Genomic DNA, 15641 nt, shown 5'->3' with positions numbered 1-15641 from the left:
TTCCAAAGTTCACATTCTCCGTCTCCAGCAGAGAAGGGGACAGAGCCGTACTGGCATCTGTTCCTGTTTATTCATCTCTGGAAAAGGAGAAACGGCCCCACAGCCCGTTTTCAGCTCGACAAGGGGACGAGAGCTCCTTCGTGTGGTTCACGATGACTGCAGAAGGGCACCTACCCCTCTGCTTCTACCCAGTGTCCCAAAAGCCTCCTGCAACATTGTCAAAAAAAAAAAAAAAAAACAAACAATTAAAGGAGATATACTGCACACCTCCCTTAAGGAAGTGAAACTCACACAGCCCCTCAGTTTGGTACCTACTCCCCATAACCATCATTTCTGTCTGCAACACTTTGGAAATCTTCCCTAACGCTTTCTGTGCGGGGGGAACACCACCAACAGGCAGAGAGCTGAGTGGTCTTCCCGAGGCCACACCAGAAGCTCGTTGCAGGGCAGGGTACTGAAATCGGGGTCCCTAAATCCCAGGAGAAGGACTGCATCAGTGGGTTGCTCTTCTCGGGCTCTGTCCCAGCGAGCCACCCAACAAGGCCGTGTGTGCCATCTGATGCTCGTGTCAAAGAAAAGACGCCAGTCACTGCATGCTTCAAGGGGGGAAGTGAAAAACCCCCAATCCAACCCAAAACGAGCCCGCACGTCTCATCCCCCAGCTGCCGAACGAACCGAGCCTGCTCCCAGACACCACGCCACGAGGTGCTGGGGAAGAATCCCAAACGCAGCGTGCTGCCCTGCCCTTGCCTGTTCCGCTGTCCCAGCAGGAGGAAGGAGCTGGCGGGCAGACGGCTCTCACGCTGAGCACCGCGCGCCTCTCCCAGCCCCCGAGCTGGGCTCCCCCACGCCACAGCACCACCCCGAGCAGCAGCACAAGGTGGCACCCTGCAGGGGAAGGGTTTTCCGAGCCAGGCCACGGAACAAGAAGGTTGTTTTGCATTCCCTGCTGCAACCTGGGGCCAGCAGAGCAGCCCCCGGCTGGCCTCCCTCCCAGCTGCGCAGGGGCAGGCCGGCTCCTGCTCCACCCGAGGGCCTACGAGCAGGGGCTGCCCCCAGCTAGGGGCGAGCTGCCCCAGCACACACACTCCCTCTCGCCGGGCCCTGCACGGCCAAGAGGAACCGGGTTTGCTGAACAAGCAGCTATTCAATATTTTGTTTTCTCCTCATTGTTCAGCGAGTGGCCTCAAGCCAAGCCCTGCTCTGAATGCAGAGCCCGGGGTTTTCTTACAGGCTTTTCGGCACTCTCACCCGGAGCAGGGCTAGGCACTTCCCATGTTTGCTGTTGAGCAGCCTTGATTTCCAAATGGGAAGCTAAGAAATGAAAAAAATCAGAGCCGCAGCTCCTCGTTTCCTCCAGCGTGCCTATGAAGACCCCCCCAGGGGCCTGGTTTTCTGGGCCACTTCACAATTTCAAAGCACCGCTCCCCCCGATGCTCCTTGCGGCTGTGCCTCATCAGCACTTCCGCAGCTCACAGCCCAGGCTCGAACCTTGGAAAAAAGCACGGCATGAAGAACACGCTGTTTGGGGGTCTCCTTTGACAAGACAGGCTTAAAGTGACTTGCTGAACGTATACAGGACTGCTGACAGGGGCCAGGAGGAAACCGTGTTCTCCGGCGTGCGATGCGCTGCCTCATTTGTCTGCTTCTGACTTCTGTGAGGAGTAAAGGTCCTACAGAAACCACCTCCTTCCCTCGCAGCCCGCAGCTGACCACATCAGAAGGGGCTGCTGCACGCCTATCAGACACGCGGGCTGGTGCACGTTCACTGTGGGTGGCCCCTCAGCCATTTCAGTGGGGAAACCCAGGCTCACCTCCCCTGGGCACGCTGCAGCTGACACCTTCTATACTCACTTAGAATTTGGCCAAATTACAGTAGATTCTCACAGCTCAGGAAAAAGTGTTTTCCTTGCCTTCACCAAGGCAAAATTTTTAAACAAACCACGTTTTTCAGGACGCGGCGAGGAGAAATATCAGGTGGATTCACCTTGGCACCTCCAGGCTCCACCACGAATGGAGAAGAACAAGGCACAGAGCGAGGGCAGCGAAGCAGACACCTCCTCCCACCAGTGTCAGGGGGGCACCGTCCCCCAGGTCTCTCCCAAGCGCTACCTGGGGCAGACAGCCTCCCTGCACAACCACCATAAATAATTCATTTTGCTTCAGATGACCTGTTTAAGTAGAACGATGCACAGATTTCATCCAACCCCTGCTAACACCTTCGTATCTCTGCTAATGACATTTTCTCTGTTGAATATTCAGGTGTATTAGGGAGTGGGGTAAGGCCTGACGCTGCAGGAGGCTTTGCGGGACTGCTGTCCCAGTGACTTCCAGCAGGCTCCACGAGTCCCGCGGCAGGGGCAGGGTCTCAGTCTCTTCCAAAGCGCCACCAGAACCAAAATGACAGTTGGTGATGCCTACATGGCAAAGGAACTGCAATGATTTACAGAAAGAGAACAAAAACACGGGGCAATGTTCAAATCTACCTAGAAGACTTAGGATCCTAAGTTCTGTCTTCTTTCAATCCAAAACCCCGATGCTGCCTCCTGAAAACAGGACTAGAAGAGCGTGTGCTCCCCCGACGTACAGACGGTAGGGCCCGTGTGGGTTAGCTGACGTGCCCAGATCTTGCAGCGTTTCTGTGGCAGACTCAGGACGGGATCCAAGGGCCCGGCACGCCAGCCCTTTGCCCTGTACCGCGCTTCGTCCCACACACAACGTTACCCTTTCGAGGAAGCCAGAAATAGCCTTCGCAATGTCATCCGCAGTGCAACAGCCTGTTCGGGGAGAATGTACGTGTCTCTGCAGCCTCTCCTGACCTCAATACTCTGCCTTCAGATGCACCGGGGGAAGTGAGGCTTTTTGACTCAATGCCACCTGCCTGAAACTCGCTTTGTTTGAAAAGAAGCTGATGGCATTTGTATGGCCCAGGGCCAGGCCAGGATTTCTTCACCTACTTCTATGTAAGTTGTCAGCTCTCTCTCACGCTGCAACTACGCTGCTGCGATGCTGTGCCTGCAGATGAAGGGAGGGGAAGTGTACTTGAAAACAGGAAACACAGCAACTGTTAGCTACGCTCTGTCTCAGGGAAACTGAGGCACAAACACTTACACAGGCTGCAGCAAAATCAGGAGGAGAACCCAGATTTCCCCATGCCCGGGGTTACATCCTGCCAACAGGGACATTCTCCGCTAGCATCTGGGAGATCCGTGAAAGGGGAAGGCTGAGAAAACTGAAAAGCTCCAATTTCCTCTGTTCTTACAGTTCTGGCTCAGGAGCAGCAGCAACTAAGAGGAAGCCAGTGAGGTGGCTACCTCCCACTGCTCCCAGATGGCCAAACGACTTGTGAAGCACCTCAAACTGCTGCAGTTTGTAGCCTGATGGTTAAAGGCAAACCAGAAGTGGTGTCATGTCACCTTACCATGTCCATACATCGCTTTATGGCTGCCCAAGCAGCTGGGCAATGACCGCTGGGGTAAGAGTCAGTCCCAACGTCATCTGTCCCTTCCCAGAACTTGTAGCACTTGGTTAATCCCTTCCGGATGGTGCAATAGATGGAAGAAGATAAATTAGAATCGTTTAGAAGACAACTGAACGCTTGATGCTGAGGAACTTGAAATAAAACGGAGGCAGAAGAACTGCTTTCAGTCCGTGGGACTGCTTGCCATGGAGCGAGCAACAATGTATAAACAAGTAATTAAGGTAATGCTGAAAATCATCACGTCTACTCCAATCGGGATTCAAAAAGCAACAGAACTGGAGTGAAATCACATCCATCCAGAGAACGGAAGTACAGTAGGCAGCACAGAAACGAGAGATGGGAATATATCCAGCAGGGTGGAAAAAACAGGCCTGTTCCCTCCCCGCTGATCAACGAGGCAGTGTCTCAGAGAGAAGAGATCCAGGCAGAAGCCAGCCAAGTGCACAGCCCCAGAGACCCCCAGCCTCTGATCAAGAGAGTCCAAAACAGTCAACAAAAACAAATCCTATCTTTGTTGGTTCAAAGCGGGTAGGGGAGCAGGAGCCAACTCTCTTGAGAACAAACAGAAGTCAGTCTTTGAATTGGGGCAGAAGTTTGTCAGGAGGGATCAGGAGATAATCAACAGCAGGAACTCCAACAGGCAAGACAATTAATTCAGCAGCACGACACGAAAAGATGGCCTGGACTGCTTGGGTCAGGAAGAGAAATGGATTTGAAAGCTCCACCAGAAGCAAGAAAGAAGCAAGTCAGCGTTACCCACAGAGAGGGGAGCAGACGGGAACAACATGACGGGTGACAACCAAGTCACCACCAAGCGAAGGAGCGGGTCAGGTTAAACAAATCATGAAGGATAAACCCCTGCACGTACTGTGGATGAGGTGTTTCAGAAGACCCGAAGCACCACAACGTGCTGCTTGGCACTGCACGAGCACTGCTGTCAGCAGTGTAATCACCGCCTCTCTACCTGGGCAGTGCCGCAACAGGAACAGCGTGAGCCCTGCCTAACAGCCCCGCTGCTGCAGAACAGCACCTGCCTGCAGGGGCTTCCCCTAAATCTGGGAGGACAAAGGGATCACGAGCCTTCAGCCACGGAGGGAGCCGATTCACAGCAGGCAGATCCCACAGCAGTGAATTGCAGCCGAGGTGCAGGTAGCGTCAACAACTGGCTCTGCTTCTGGTTTGCATAAAGGTCTCTTTGCACAACTTTGACAGTCTAACGAGATTGCAAATTACATTTTACACCTACTGAAGGTATCAAAGTCTAAATTCAGCCCAGCACCAGGGCTCTCTGCAACACAGATCTCCCTACGCAGGGCTGCATCGCTAATACACAAAGGAAAGCAGGAACTCGACAGGATCTTCTGCTGGGAGGGCCGTCAAATAAACGGGGCAACAAAGGGGAACAAGGCGGGTTCCCCAGTGGAAACACATCAGCCCTACTGCATCTGGGGGCCTCAGTCCTCACCAGGCAGTGGGATTAAAGGCTCTCACGCCACTTGCTGGGTTCCCCCTTACTTTCTGGTATCCTGTCAGCTGTAGCACTGCAGAGGCAAACATCACCAAGACACCGCAAACAAAGCCTCACCTCTACCGGGCCATTTTTGCCCAAATCGTTGGCAGGATCTCCGCTTCTGATACAGACCAGCAAAGACAAGGAAAGGCACAACTTGGTGCCAGCAGGCTCAGAAACTAGCCATCACCACAGCTTGCTGCCTGTACGTGCAGACTCCAAACCAACTTACATCAAGAGGGCAGCTGGGGGCCTGCTCTGAAGCATGTGCCAGTCCTAACCTGCAGAAAGCAGCGGGGTTTTCACGAGGGGTGATGTGCCTCTTGTGCATTTGATGTAGCTGCTCTGTCACACCAGCTCGTTCCTGACGACCAGCCTTTGGACTGCAGCCCGCTCTGGTGCCGCAGCCAAGCCCCACCAACTCCGAAAGGCCTCTCCTGTGCTACCCGCAGGTAGTGCTGGCAGCGGGGGGCTCGCGCACAGCTTGTCTTGCCAAATCCGCTCAGGAAACAGAATGGACCAAAAATCCGTTTCCCAATCTAACACTTAAACCACCACTATGTTTTCCCAAAGAGAAGTCATGCTTACACCTAGTGGCAGTCAGCACTAATCCCTCGGAGCAGCTCTACCAGGGAAGCATTCCTTAACAGCAGCTCAGCCTTGTCCACTTTTCCTTCCTTAAAAAATTACCTACGAGGTGAAAAGGCAAGGTCCCACCCCCAACTATTTCCAGGCAAGATTTCAACAACGGCAGGAGGATTCCTGCTTGCCATCTCCCTGTTTGTGCGTTATCAAAATGCGGCATAAATCAAAACACGGCACAGCCGATCTCACCCATCCTCCGCATCACACGCGTGTGCTTTTGTACTGTACGAGGCGAGCCAAGCCCTGAGCCACCAACAGAGCTCCCCGGCTCAACAAGGCTTGAGACAGAAGCAGTCTCTAGCCCCAGCACGTTACACAAAGTCTGGATCCCGACCCACCCACACGCAGAGAGTCAAAACTCAGCCCCCACTAGCTGAGAAGTAAAGCGTGATCCAGTGTGAGTACAAGTGGATAAAAAAAAATGCCCTAAACAAATAAATATCCTGAAACAAACAACTGCTAGAGGCTGGGGTGGGGGCAGTGAACCCCCTCTGACCAAAAAGATGTAATATATTTACAGCCATGCCTAAGCAAGTGTTCAGGATCCCCCTGCTCCTCCCTTGCACAGCGAGGTACAGTCGCACAGCGCTGCTGCCGTGGTAAATCAGGCTTCCTTTCGCACCAGACAGCCAAGGCTGACTTACAGCTACAGATGCCACAGGCTTTTAGTTCTGCACCCATGTTCGTGATCCTGCGGCACACGGAGCCATCACCTGAGGCACGTGAGGTACCTTCTGCACACCTACCTGCCCCCAGCCTCCCTCAGGGAGGAAAACTAAGTGCAAACTATGAGAAAACTAAGCTTAAAACCAAGAGCACCCCAGGGTTTCAATAGCTACAATCTCCACCCTTCCCTCAAAAAACAGTCTTAAAGGTTATGAGTGGAGGGCTAGAGAAGATTCAGAACAAAACGAAGTAACTGAATTTAAAAGTGTTTAAAAAAAAAGTTTTTAATGGGATGGAGAAGAGACCAACGATATAGAAAAACGAGGAACTGCATCACTGGAACAGCCAGACAGGCACAGAAACCCAGGCACCCAGGCTTTCAGGCCACCCTCTCCAAAACGCCTTACCATAGCCGCTGCCGCTGCCACCTCCAAGCTCTGCAGGCACCTGCTACCGGGTGTAGGTGCCTGAAAGGCCCCTGGGACACAAGAGAAGATAACGGGAAGAGAGGAAAATGAAGGGAAAAAGAAACTGGAGAGATCGAACCCTCCCCAAGGAACTGAGCAATAGGTTCTCTGAGTGCCCCCCTGGGAGGGCTGAGGGCTCTCCACGCCCCTGGAAGGGTGCTTGGCATTTCCCCAGGATCAGACCAAAAAAATAGCAGGCTTCTCTATACGCCTGAGAATCTGTGAAAAATACAAATGACAATATGATGATGTTGGAATGTAATTTCAGATTCTCTTATAAATCTTACCTTTATTAAACTGATGGTATTTTGAGTGAAAAAAAACACATCGTTTAGCATCCCTGCTGTTTCTTTGCTGCTCATGCAACAACTCAAATTGATTAAAAACTCTTCTCAAATGTTTTTCAAAATCCATAAATACCAGACCTGTCTCAACTATAATGGATTTTTCTAATAACTGGGCCTATCCAGGACTGCATATGGAGGGTCTGTAAGACTTCTACTTCACTTTTCTGGCAAGTTCTAAGAACCCAGCTTCTGTCCCAGAAACATCTTCGGAAGGAAGAACACTAAATAAGTGATGCCATATGTTAAAATAAATCTCTGCTAATTTTCATCCCCATCCAAAAAATATCAGATACTATTTTCAAGAAAGATAAAGCGAATTTTAACATATACATAAAATTAAATTCTCATTTAATATGGGTTAGCTGATTGGCTTACTTGTTTGGTTTTTGTTTGTTTGCTGTTAGCTATATCTTAGACAGGATATTTTTAAAAAAGTTTCACTTGTTTATTAAAAATTCCAGGTCACAATGACTGTGGTTTCCCCACATTTTTGTAGGTGGGTAATTTTCAGTACCTAAATATCTCCAACTAAAGCCAAGACTGCACATGTTTAAATACATGCCGATTTTAAATCACAGCATGCACTCCTAGTCACTAATCCCAAAAAGGTCTTTAAAACATCCATGCAAAACCCCACGCATACATCTAGATAATGCCCCAGGATCACGGAGGGGGATCCCTGTGCAAGCTGTCAGTTGCACAACTGAAACAAACAAAAGGAAGGAGAGAACCTGAGCCAAAACATCCTTATTTCAAAAAGCATCATGTCAATTAGAAATAATGAAATTATGTTTTTTTTTTCCCTCTTAGTTGTACGCTCCTATTTGGGGCAGAAGTAAAGTTATTTTGCAGGTGCTGGGAGCCTGTCTTTATTTCTTTAAGAGTAAGATTTGCTCAGATTTGCTCCACCAATGCCATCCAGAGGTGGGCTGCCTGTAAATCAGCAGGTGGGTAAAAATATCTGTAGGTATTTATGCCACAACATCACAGGGCCTGTTGGGAAAAGCCACTGTTTTTGCAAACAGTGAACAGAAATACTTAGATTTAAACTGTGAAATAAAGAGCATCTAGGTTACGTAAACGCTTTGTGTCTCATACTCTTGGTTTGTCTGGTTCAATGAAGAGCAGCAACAGCACTCAAATGTCTCAAGTACTAAAGGTGCATACACTGAAAAAAAAAAGAACAACTGTGCTTTGCCAAGGTTGCTTGAGAGAATTTTTTTTTTTTCCTACAGGAGGCTTTTCAACGACAAATCTGCACAAGATTTTAAAAGAATAATTTTTCCACACTAATTAAACATTTTGAGACAAAAGTAATCTAAGAAAATCGCTCACCCAGGCCTGAAATGTAAGTTTCATCCCTCATCAAGGGCTTGGTATTTAATTCAAAGTCCATTTGAACCTCACTAGGCAGAGCTTCCTGAACTGTCCCTTTGATTTGACCAGGAAGGGATGATACAGAGCCTTCTTTAAACAAGGCTAATGCTATACTCGGCGTCACACAAGACACACTGCAGTGAATTTGGAGGCTCCCTCAACTTCACAGTTGTCACTTGCCGGCACTGCAGCCATCTGGAAGGCCTGCCATCTCCCACAGCAAGCGCAAGCTGCTACGGCTCGCTGAAAGAAACTTCCATGTCCAACTGCGTGCGTAAGGTCTGAGCGCCCCACAACTGCTCTGCTCTCTGCCTGCACCAGACCTTCCTCAGGCCAAAAGGCCAACGGGAGACAACACACGCTGCCTACCGCTTCCGTGCTAACGGATCGAGTTGGTACTCAGGTGTTCCTTGTATAATGAAGGTCTTAAATAAGGCTCAAAGTATCATTTCTGCCTCTCTGTTGCCTTACCCTCACCCCACACCCACCAATGTCAGCCCCTCATGCTAAATAGCCCCTGGGGCTGGCCTCAGCCCAGAATGGTGCCCCAGGGCTCCATGCTGGCAGGGCACACTGAGCACCCAGGCCCCAGGGAGTCCTCTGCATCCCTCTCCAGTCCAGAGGATGCAGGATTTGGTGCTAAGGAGCTCCTGAGGGGGATGTGCTTCCAGCCCTCCTCTGGAGAAGGGCAGGTTGCCATGACAAAGGCCTTTGGGAGAATGGTGTGGGATGGAAGAAAGACACGTGAGAAACCTAGGAGGGAAAAACACAGATCTCAACTCAGCATTTGCCATCATTTCTCAATACCGAGTGACTGGGATTTGTGACTTTCGTTCATGGGAATTAGGAAAGGACTACAGCTGCCCTGAAATCAGGAGAGGGCGAATGAACAAACATGCAGCATAAAAAGAGCCCAGGATGTGCTGATCCTGAGGAAGAAGAGTTCCCCACAGCAAGGCGCCCTTACTTCACTTCAAACAACTGTTGTTATCAAAGGCTACCCAAGCAGAATCACCGTAAGCAAAGGTGCCTTTCTCCATGGCCTCTACGGGTCCCTTTCCAATGGCCTTAAGAAAGCTTTAATCACCTGAGCCACCTGCCACCATTTTACGATTGCACAAGCCTCACTGCAGTAAAAGCAAGCTTGCAATTGCCTTTTCAAAACTATACTTTGTTTCTAAAGTTTCTTTGTGCCAGAAATTCTCAGCAAGGTCTGAACACTTCTACAGAAGGGAGGGAAAAACAACAACAAAACAACATAACAAAAAGGCTATCAGCTAGAAAGGAAGGTCAGATCTACCACTGCATCAAGTGTTAGGCCTAATCCGCTTGTCTATTCTACGTTTAACAAGCCAAGAAATATGGCATTGTTTAATAAGCAAAGTGTCAAAAACATGGAGTTCTACAATTACCAAGCAATCAGGAAGCCAGGAAATCCCACTGCCCTCAAAGGCAGAGTGAAAGACAGCTTCAATTTCCTGAACTGAATTTTTAACACGTTGCATGTAGCAGCCAGTCATCTCCCTCTCTCCCATTTGTTGTAGGAGATCCATTTCAAAACATCATTTCCTTGCTTCAAGTCATGCCTGTCATTACAATCCCAAAGCACTCAGGCTGCACACACGCTATCCCTTAAGAGCAGTGACTTCTGGGTTGGAAAGACAACATCAGCCGTATATAATGGGAATAGCTACTGCCTGTCTCCTCCCTACACCCCGCGAACAGATCTCCCCATTCCACTTCTCTCTGCAGCATCTGAGCCTTGGCACAGAGTCAGCTGGCAGTGCCACAGATACAGCTCCCCTGTGTCCCTCTGTTCGCAGCGCCACGGATCCAGAAGAGATGCTGTACTTGTGTGTCCCAGCTCCGGATCCCCCTGTGCTCAGACTTTTCCCATTTTCCCTGCTGGCTAAGTTTCTCTCCTCTCGGCTCATCTCCAGCTTTCCTCTTCAGCTTCGTCCTCCCGTCCAGCCCTGCACCCCGCACCTTCCTGCCCACGTCGTACCTGTTGGCAATACTTGCATTGCTGCCACTGCCGCTGTGTTTCCTTGCCCGGCTCAGCCTCCGCGTGGGCTTTGGGTCTTGTAGTCCAGGACTTGGAACTGAGGGGAAGGTCGAGGCATAGCCATGTTCGCACTCTGCACAAGAATCAACAGGCAGGGCATAAAAAAAAGGATCATTCGGGGAAAAAAAAAAAAAGGAAAAGAAAAAAGAAAAGGCAGCTGGCAGGCCTCATTGCTAACCCGTCAGTCTAGCTGGGGAGGCCCCTAAGCACAACAGCACAGGGAAATGACTGCTGATGTATTCAGAGGGAAGTGGAGCGGGAGGTGGAGAAAAGAGAGGAAGGGGAGTGTGAAGGCTCTGCCGGCCTTGGAGGAAGGCCCACATCTCCAATACCTGAAAGCACCAAAAGAAGCCACGACAGCCAAGGGTGCCTCGTCCCTCTCTTCCTGTCCGAGCTATCTGAACCGAGCAAAGCAGACACCTTTCACTCTGCTACCGAGGTCTCAGCAAAGCCAGAGCCTCCCACCCCATCTCTCCAGTCCACCGGGAAACTCCCAAGCCAACCCCTCGTCTTCCTTCCAGGAACCGCACTCACCTCCGTCTCCCCTTCTCCACAAAAATCTCCCACCCCAGCCACCACCTCGGGGAGGGTCTGCCAGCCCTGCCCCTAACCTCAGCCCCTGCTCCGGCATTTGCAGCAGCCCACCAGCGGACGCTTGCTCCGATCCCCTTCGCCAGCGGCTCCCTCACCCCTCTGCAGGGATTTCGGACCCCAGCCCCGCTCCCACCACAGGAGGCGGTCGCCCCGGCACCCCTCCTCCCATTACCTCTCTCCCTTCGCTCCAGATACTCGGCCGCCTCCAGCAGCCGCTGGATGTTGATCAGCTGCACCTGCTCCATGCCCCGGGGAGCCGGCCGGGGGGCTCCGCAGGCCCGGGCCCCCCTCAGCCCCCCAGCTCTCCCCTGGAAGGGGAAGGAGCGAGGCAGAGCCGCCTGCCCCTACACCCCGGGGCTCCTCACATCCACACCTCAGGACGATTGTGCTCAGAGGGCCAGGGGTGGGTGCATGGAGGAAACCCGCAAGGAAACCCCGGGGGAAGGATGGGGACGGGGATCCTTCCTCCTCCTCCCTGACGAGGCGGCCAGGCGAGCCCCCCCCGACCGACAGCCGGCCCTACTGCCCAGCTTCGCCCCCCAGCCTGGCTTCGCCCCCTTGCCAGAAGCGGCCCCCTCAGAGGCGGCCACCCTGACCCCCCCGGGGCCGGCACCGGCCCCCCCGCCTCGCACCACTTTGTTTACCTCTGCCGGGCGCTCACGGGAGAGGGGGGCGCAGCGCCACGGGGCTGCCTGGGAAATGTAGTTCCTATCTGCCGCTGAGCGGTGTGGGATGGTGGCTGCCACCGGCCATCACCCCCCTTTCGGCCCTGAGGTGGTGGCATTTAGCCCCAAATGGGAGCGAGGAGGCAGCCTGGCCTCCCCTCGGCTGGGGCAGCCACCCATGGGCGGCAGCGGGCTGGGGCTCAGCACGCTGCCAGCTCAAGGCCTGCAGCCACTCTGTGCTTCTCCCTACAAACTTCCACGCGTGGAAGTACCCCGAGTGGGGCGAGAGAAAAGCAAAGAGAGGCTACGGAAGAAAAAGCTGCAGCCGCAGGGTGGGAGCTTTCTGCATCTCATCTGTGGAGATGTACGTAAAGATGAGGCGCCAGGCTCAGGGGAGGCACACCTCGAGTGGTGGATCCAGGGCTCCTGACAGGAGCCAGCAGTACGGGATCCACGCCCTGACCCGAATACAGTCCTTCAAGAATTTAGACAAAAGAAGGCACAGACAGCAAGTCTATGTACTAATGAAAGCATTTTGTATATCTGAAGCACCATATAAATAAGTGACACTTGACCTCCTCAACATTTTAAAGAACTCTGTCACACCTACACCTTGCAGTCCGACCTCCACTCTTCCCAGTGTCTTTACAATACTCTCACATCCTGACATTCCTACAGATACACACCCTTGTGATTATGTCTGTGACTGAATTTCACCAACATTACTGTTTTCTGGTATGGAGCTTAAAAACTGTTAGTATTTAATTGTATGATACCAGTCTCCAAAATACTTAATCTACCCTCCGAAGTTGAACAATAGTCACAGGACATTCAGAGTCAAAATCTGAATCTCAAAGTGATACTGACCTAGAAACCTACAAAGGATTGTTTTACTGGGGTTATTTTTCACAGCTCTGAACCTTTAGACTGTGACTGACCACATTTTCGAGCATTCCTCCAATAGAACAGGAGCTGAAAAAGCACCTTTAATAAAATAACAAAAAACAGAAAAGCTGAGATTCTCAATGGTTTGTGTCTGTTAGCAAGAGCTTTAAACAGAGCATAAAATATCAGGAGACTCATGGTAGAGTTGCAAGACTTGGCAGTAGGCCTTGAGAAGGCCTGAAAAAAAGTGTATTTAGTTTAGTGAATTTTTCTTTAGCGCATTTCTCCGATTCACCATTTCAGAGGTTTCCTCAGAAAACTGCAGGCTTGCAGCTGATGGAAGTAAAATAATACCACTATTCAGTCCGTACACAACCCCTTTCATCTCTGAATCTCAAAGGGCTGACTTGGTTTGTTTCTCTTAAGATGGGACAGTCAAAAAATAAAGGAAGTTGGAACACCTTCAGGGCCATACTTCCCTCATTCCGCCTTGCAGAAAAGCAAGGCCCAGTCCTCACTCAAGCAAGACAACCACCACTCATACACACACAGGGCCAGACCAGGATGCTCGTAAAAAACAGCTTTTATCCAGGGGAGAACTTGGGGAAGGAAGTATTCTTTCCGTGTCTCTCTCTCTCTTTTCCATACTGGAAACTATTGATAGCACAGATAATTAAAAGCACATGTTAAGACTCAAATTTGAGTAGTCCCAGGGACTACTTATGTGATCTTGGATTTCTCACAAAGGGAAAAGGATGCAGGTGCACACGCTGCTCTGCAAGAGCGGGGTTAATGCAAGAGCATTTCTGGGTTCTAACTGTACATCCTGCTTCCAAAACCAGGCAGTCATTTGCCTTTCAGGATTAGCAATACTAAGCATAAAAAAAAAGGAAAAAAAGCCAACCATGACTCAAAAATCACTGCAAGACAGGCTGTTGTCAGCAACCACCACCACTACCTTTTCACGTGGCGATGCGTGTAGTGACTCTAGGGATTAAATAGGGAAAGCCATGGCTGTAATATGAAGTAGTAATTTAGGAGTCTATCTAAGTATAGATAGTATAGTCCTGAAGCCAAGGTTCAAGACACAAAATGGAAGAGTATGGAGGAGAAGGACAGGGGTGCACATGGTGAATTAAATCAGCACCAGAAAAAAGAGCAGGATCAGTTCTTTGTGCGGTGATGTAGGATCAACTCTTCCATTTACACATCAGCTCAGCTTCCACATCTTTGTTTCCTAAGTAAATAATGTACAATTAAAAAAATGTGTGTGAAACAAAGACAAATTTGAGAGTAAACTGTGGGCCGTCTTCCCAAAGCCCTACAGAGGTAGGCAAGCCAACCATGGAGCCACAGTAGGTCTGCAAAATCTTTCAGTTGTCATCCCAAGTGCTAGTGTGGGCAGGTCAGCCCGTAAAATGCCAGATTTGTATGTGACAGAAACAAAAGTGGGTGGAAAGTGAATGGCACGAAGACGCCTAGTGCTATTCAACTGCTGACCAAAAAACCCCCAAAGTCACATTTAAAATGTGGTTGAGCAATCCACAGGCAATGCTGGGGAGGGGCTAAGGGAAGAGTATTTTAGGGGAGAATGAGATCATTTAATTTAGTGGCTCCAAATGATCTGTAAGTACAGTTTTCTGATTATAAGTGCTTGCTGCTTGGCATCCCTTCTGGCAGCTGTGATTCACTTTCATTGTGTGTTCTGCTGTTTCGCCCTTTAGAAAGGGGCTTTTTACATTTTATTAAATGGCACTTCGGCAGCCCTCCATTTCCAGCCTTAATAATGGATTTGTTAATCTCCCTGATAGCCTTTCCCTCCTCCTTAGCAACAATTTAAATATCCAAGAAGAAATCTGCAGTGCAGAAATCAATTAATATTTACATCTGAAGTGCTGCTGTGCTATTTTAATCAAGTAAAACAGATGTGGTCTGTTTTTTACCAACACCATCACTCACTTTAAACTAGCTGCTTCTATCCGGGGAATCTTCTAGGAGCTTTCCAGAAAGTAATGTTTTAAGCTTCTCAAGACTGCGATGACTTCAGTTTATTTTTTTCTTTCCACTTTGCAGGAAGGGAAACTGAGGTGTAAGCAGCGTAATCGCTCACATGAAGGCGGCACACCCTAAGCTAGAAGTAGAACAAGAATACAGCTCATGAATCAAGATGCCCAACCCTCTGCTTTGAGCACGAGGTTTAGAAATAACACAGTGCTTTGCAACCTGGGTGTTATTTTCAGCAGGGGCAATACCTTTGGTTAAACTGCCTAGTTTTCCATCCCTTGGCTGGCTTTTTCTTAAATCCTCCTGTCCTCAACTCTTTGCAAAATCAGCTAGGAACATGAACATGGCAAAAGTTGCAAGAGTTTCCTTTGCCCACCTTCAAACAAACCCCGAAAATTCTTGATCTTGCTTTCAAAGCCTTGCAACCTAACACCCCTGCAACTAAGGCATGAACAGAGATCCCCATGAGGAACCATTTTCTGCAGCTCTCAGATCAGTAAAAAGATTCACTGGAGTGTGGAACAAGCAAATTTTTGGTGACAAGAGTTCCGTAAAACTCCTCGTTTTTTCTAGCCAGGAGAACAAGAGCTATGGCACACCTGAACATCCCACCTACCAGCACACACTAACAACCACGTCTCCATTCCCATACCCACCTCCCTTCCGATGCCTGCAATACCTTTCGTAAGGGACCTACAGCGTCTACAGGATGTGGCCTCATTTCTCATCTAGGAGCCTCGTTCTTTTGCGAGGCATCAGATAATCCCTCTCAGCACTCCCACTGCTGCCTGGAACCCATCCAACGGTGAGGACAGAAATTGCTCACAGCCAAACCACCTGGATACCCAGGAGTTTGAACAGGAATAAAGCGCACGCTATATACGCCGATTCAAAGAACAAGCTCTACCAATCGATAAGGCAAAAAGCCACAGGTG

At 50.1% G+C, this 15641-nt stretch overlaps 1 protein-coding gene across 3 annotated transcripts in view; it reads right to left on the bottom strand.

Moving 5' to 3' along the window:
• The window catches only part of MXI1 (MAX interactor 1, dimerization protein), a 52460-nt gene that overhangs the window by 31594 nt on the left and 5225 nt on the right, over nt 1-15641 (bottom strand). The window contains exons 1-2 of one of the 3 annotated variants that reach the window (XM_083844446.1): nt 11325-11768; nt 10499-10631 (exon numbers count right to left, since the gene is read on the bottom strand). In XM_083844446.1, coding sequence (XP_083700572.1) covers nt 10499-10631; nt 11325-11397 — 206 coding nt within the window. In that variant the 5' untranslated portion in view covers nt 11398-11768. Of the gene's footprint in view, nt 1-10498; nt 10632-10736; nt 11097-11324; nt 11769-15641 lie in introns of those variants that run through there. The other 2 variants (XM_083844445.1, XM_083844444.1) reach the window with 2 other exon arrangements.

This window comes from Anser anser, assembly GCF_964211835.1.
Source record: "Anser anser genome assembly, chromosome: 7".
NCBI classification, from domain to species: Eukaryota; Metazoa; Chordata; class Aves; order Anseriformes; family Anatidae; genus Anser; species Anser anser.
Note: the sequence above shows the minus strand (reverse complement) of the source record. Positions and strands in the feature narration are given on the sequence as shown.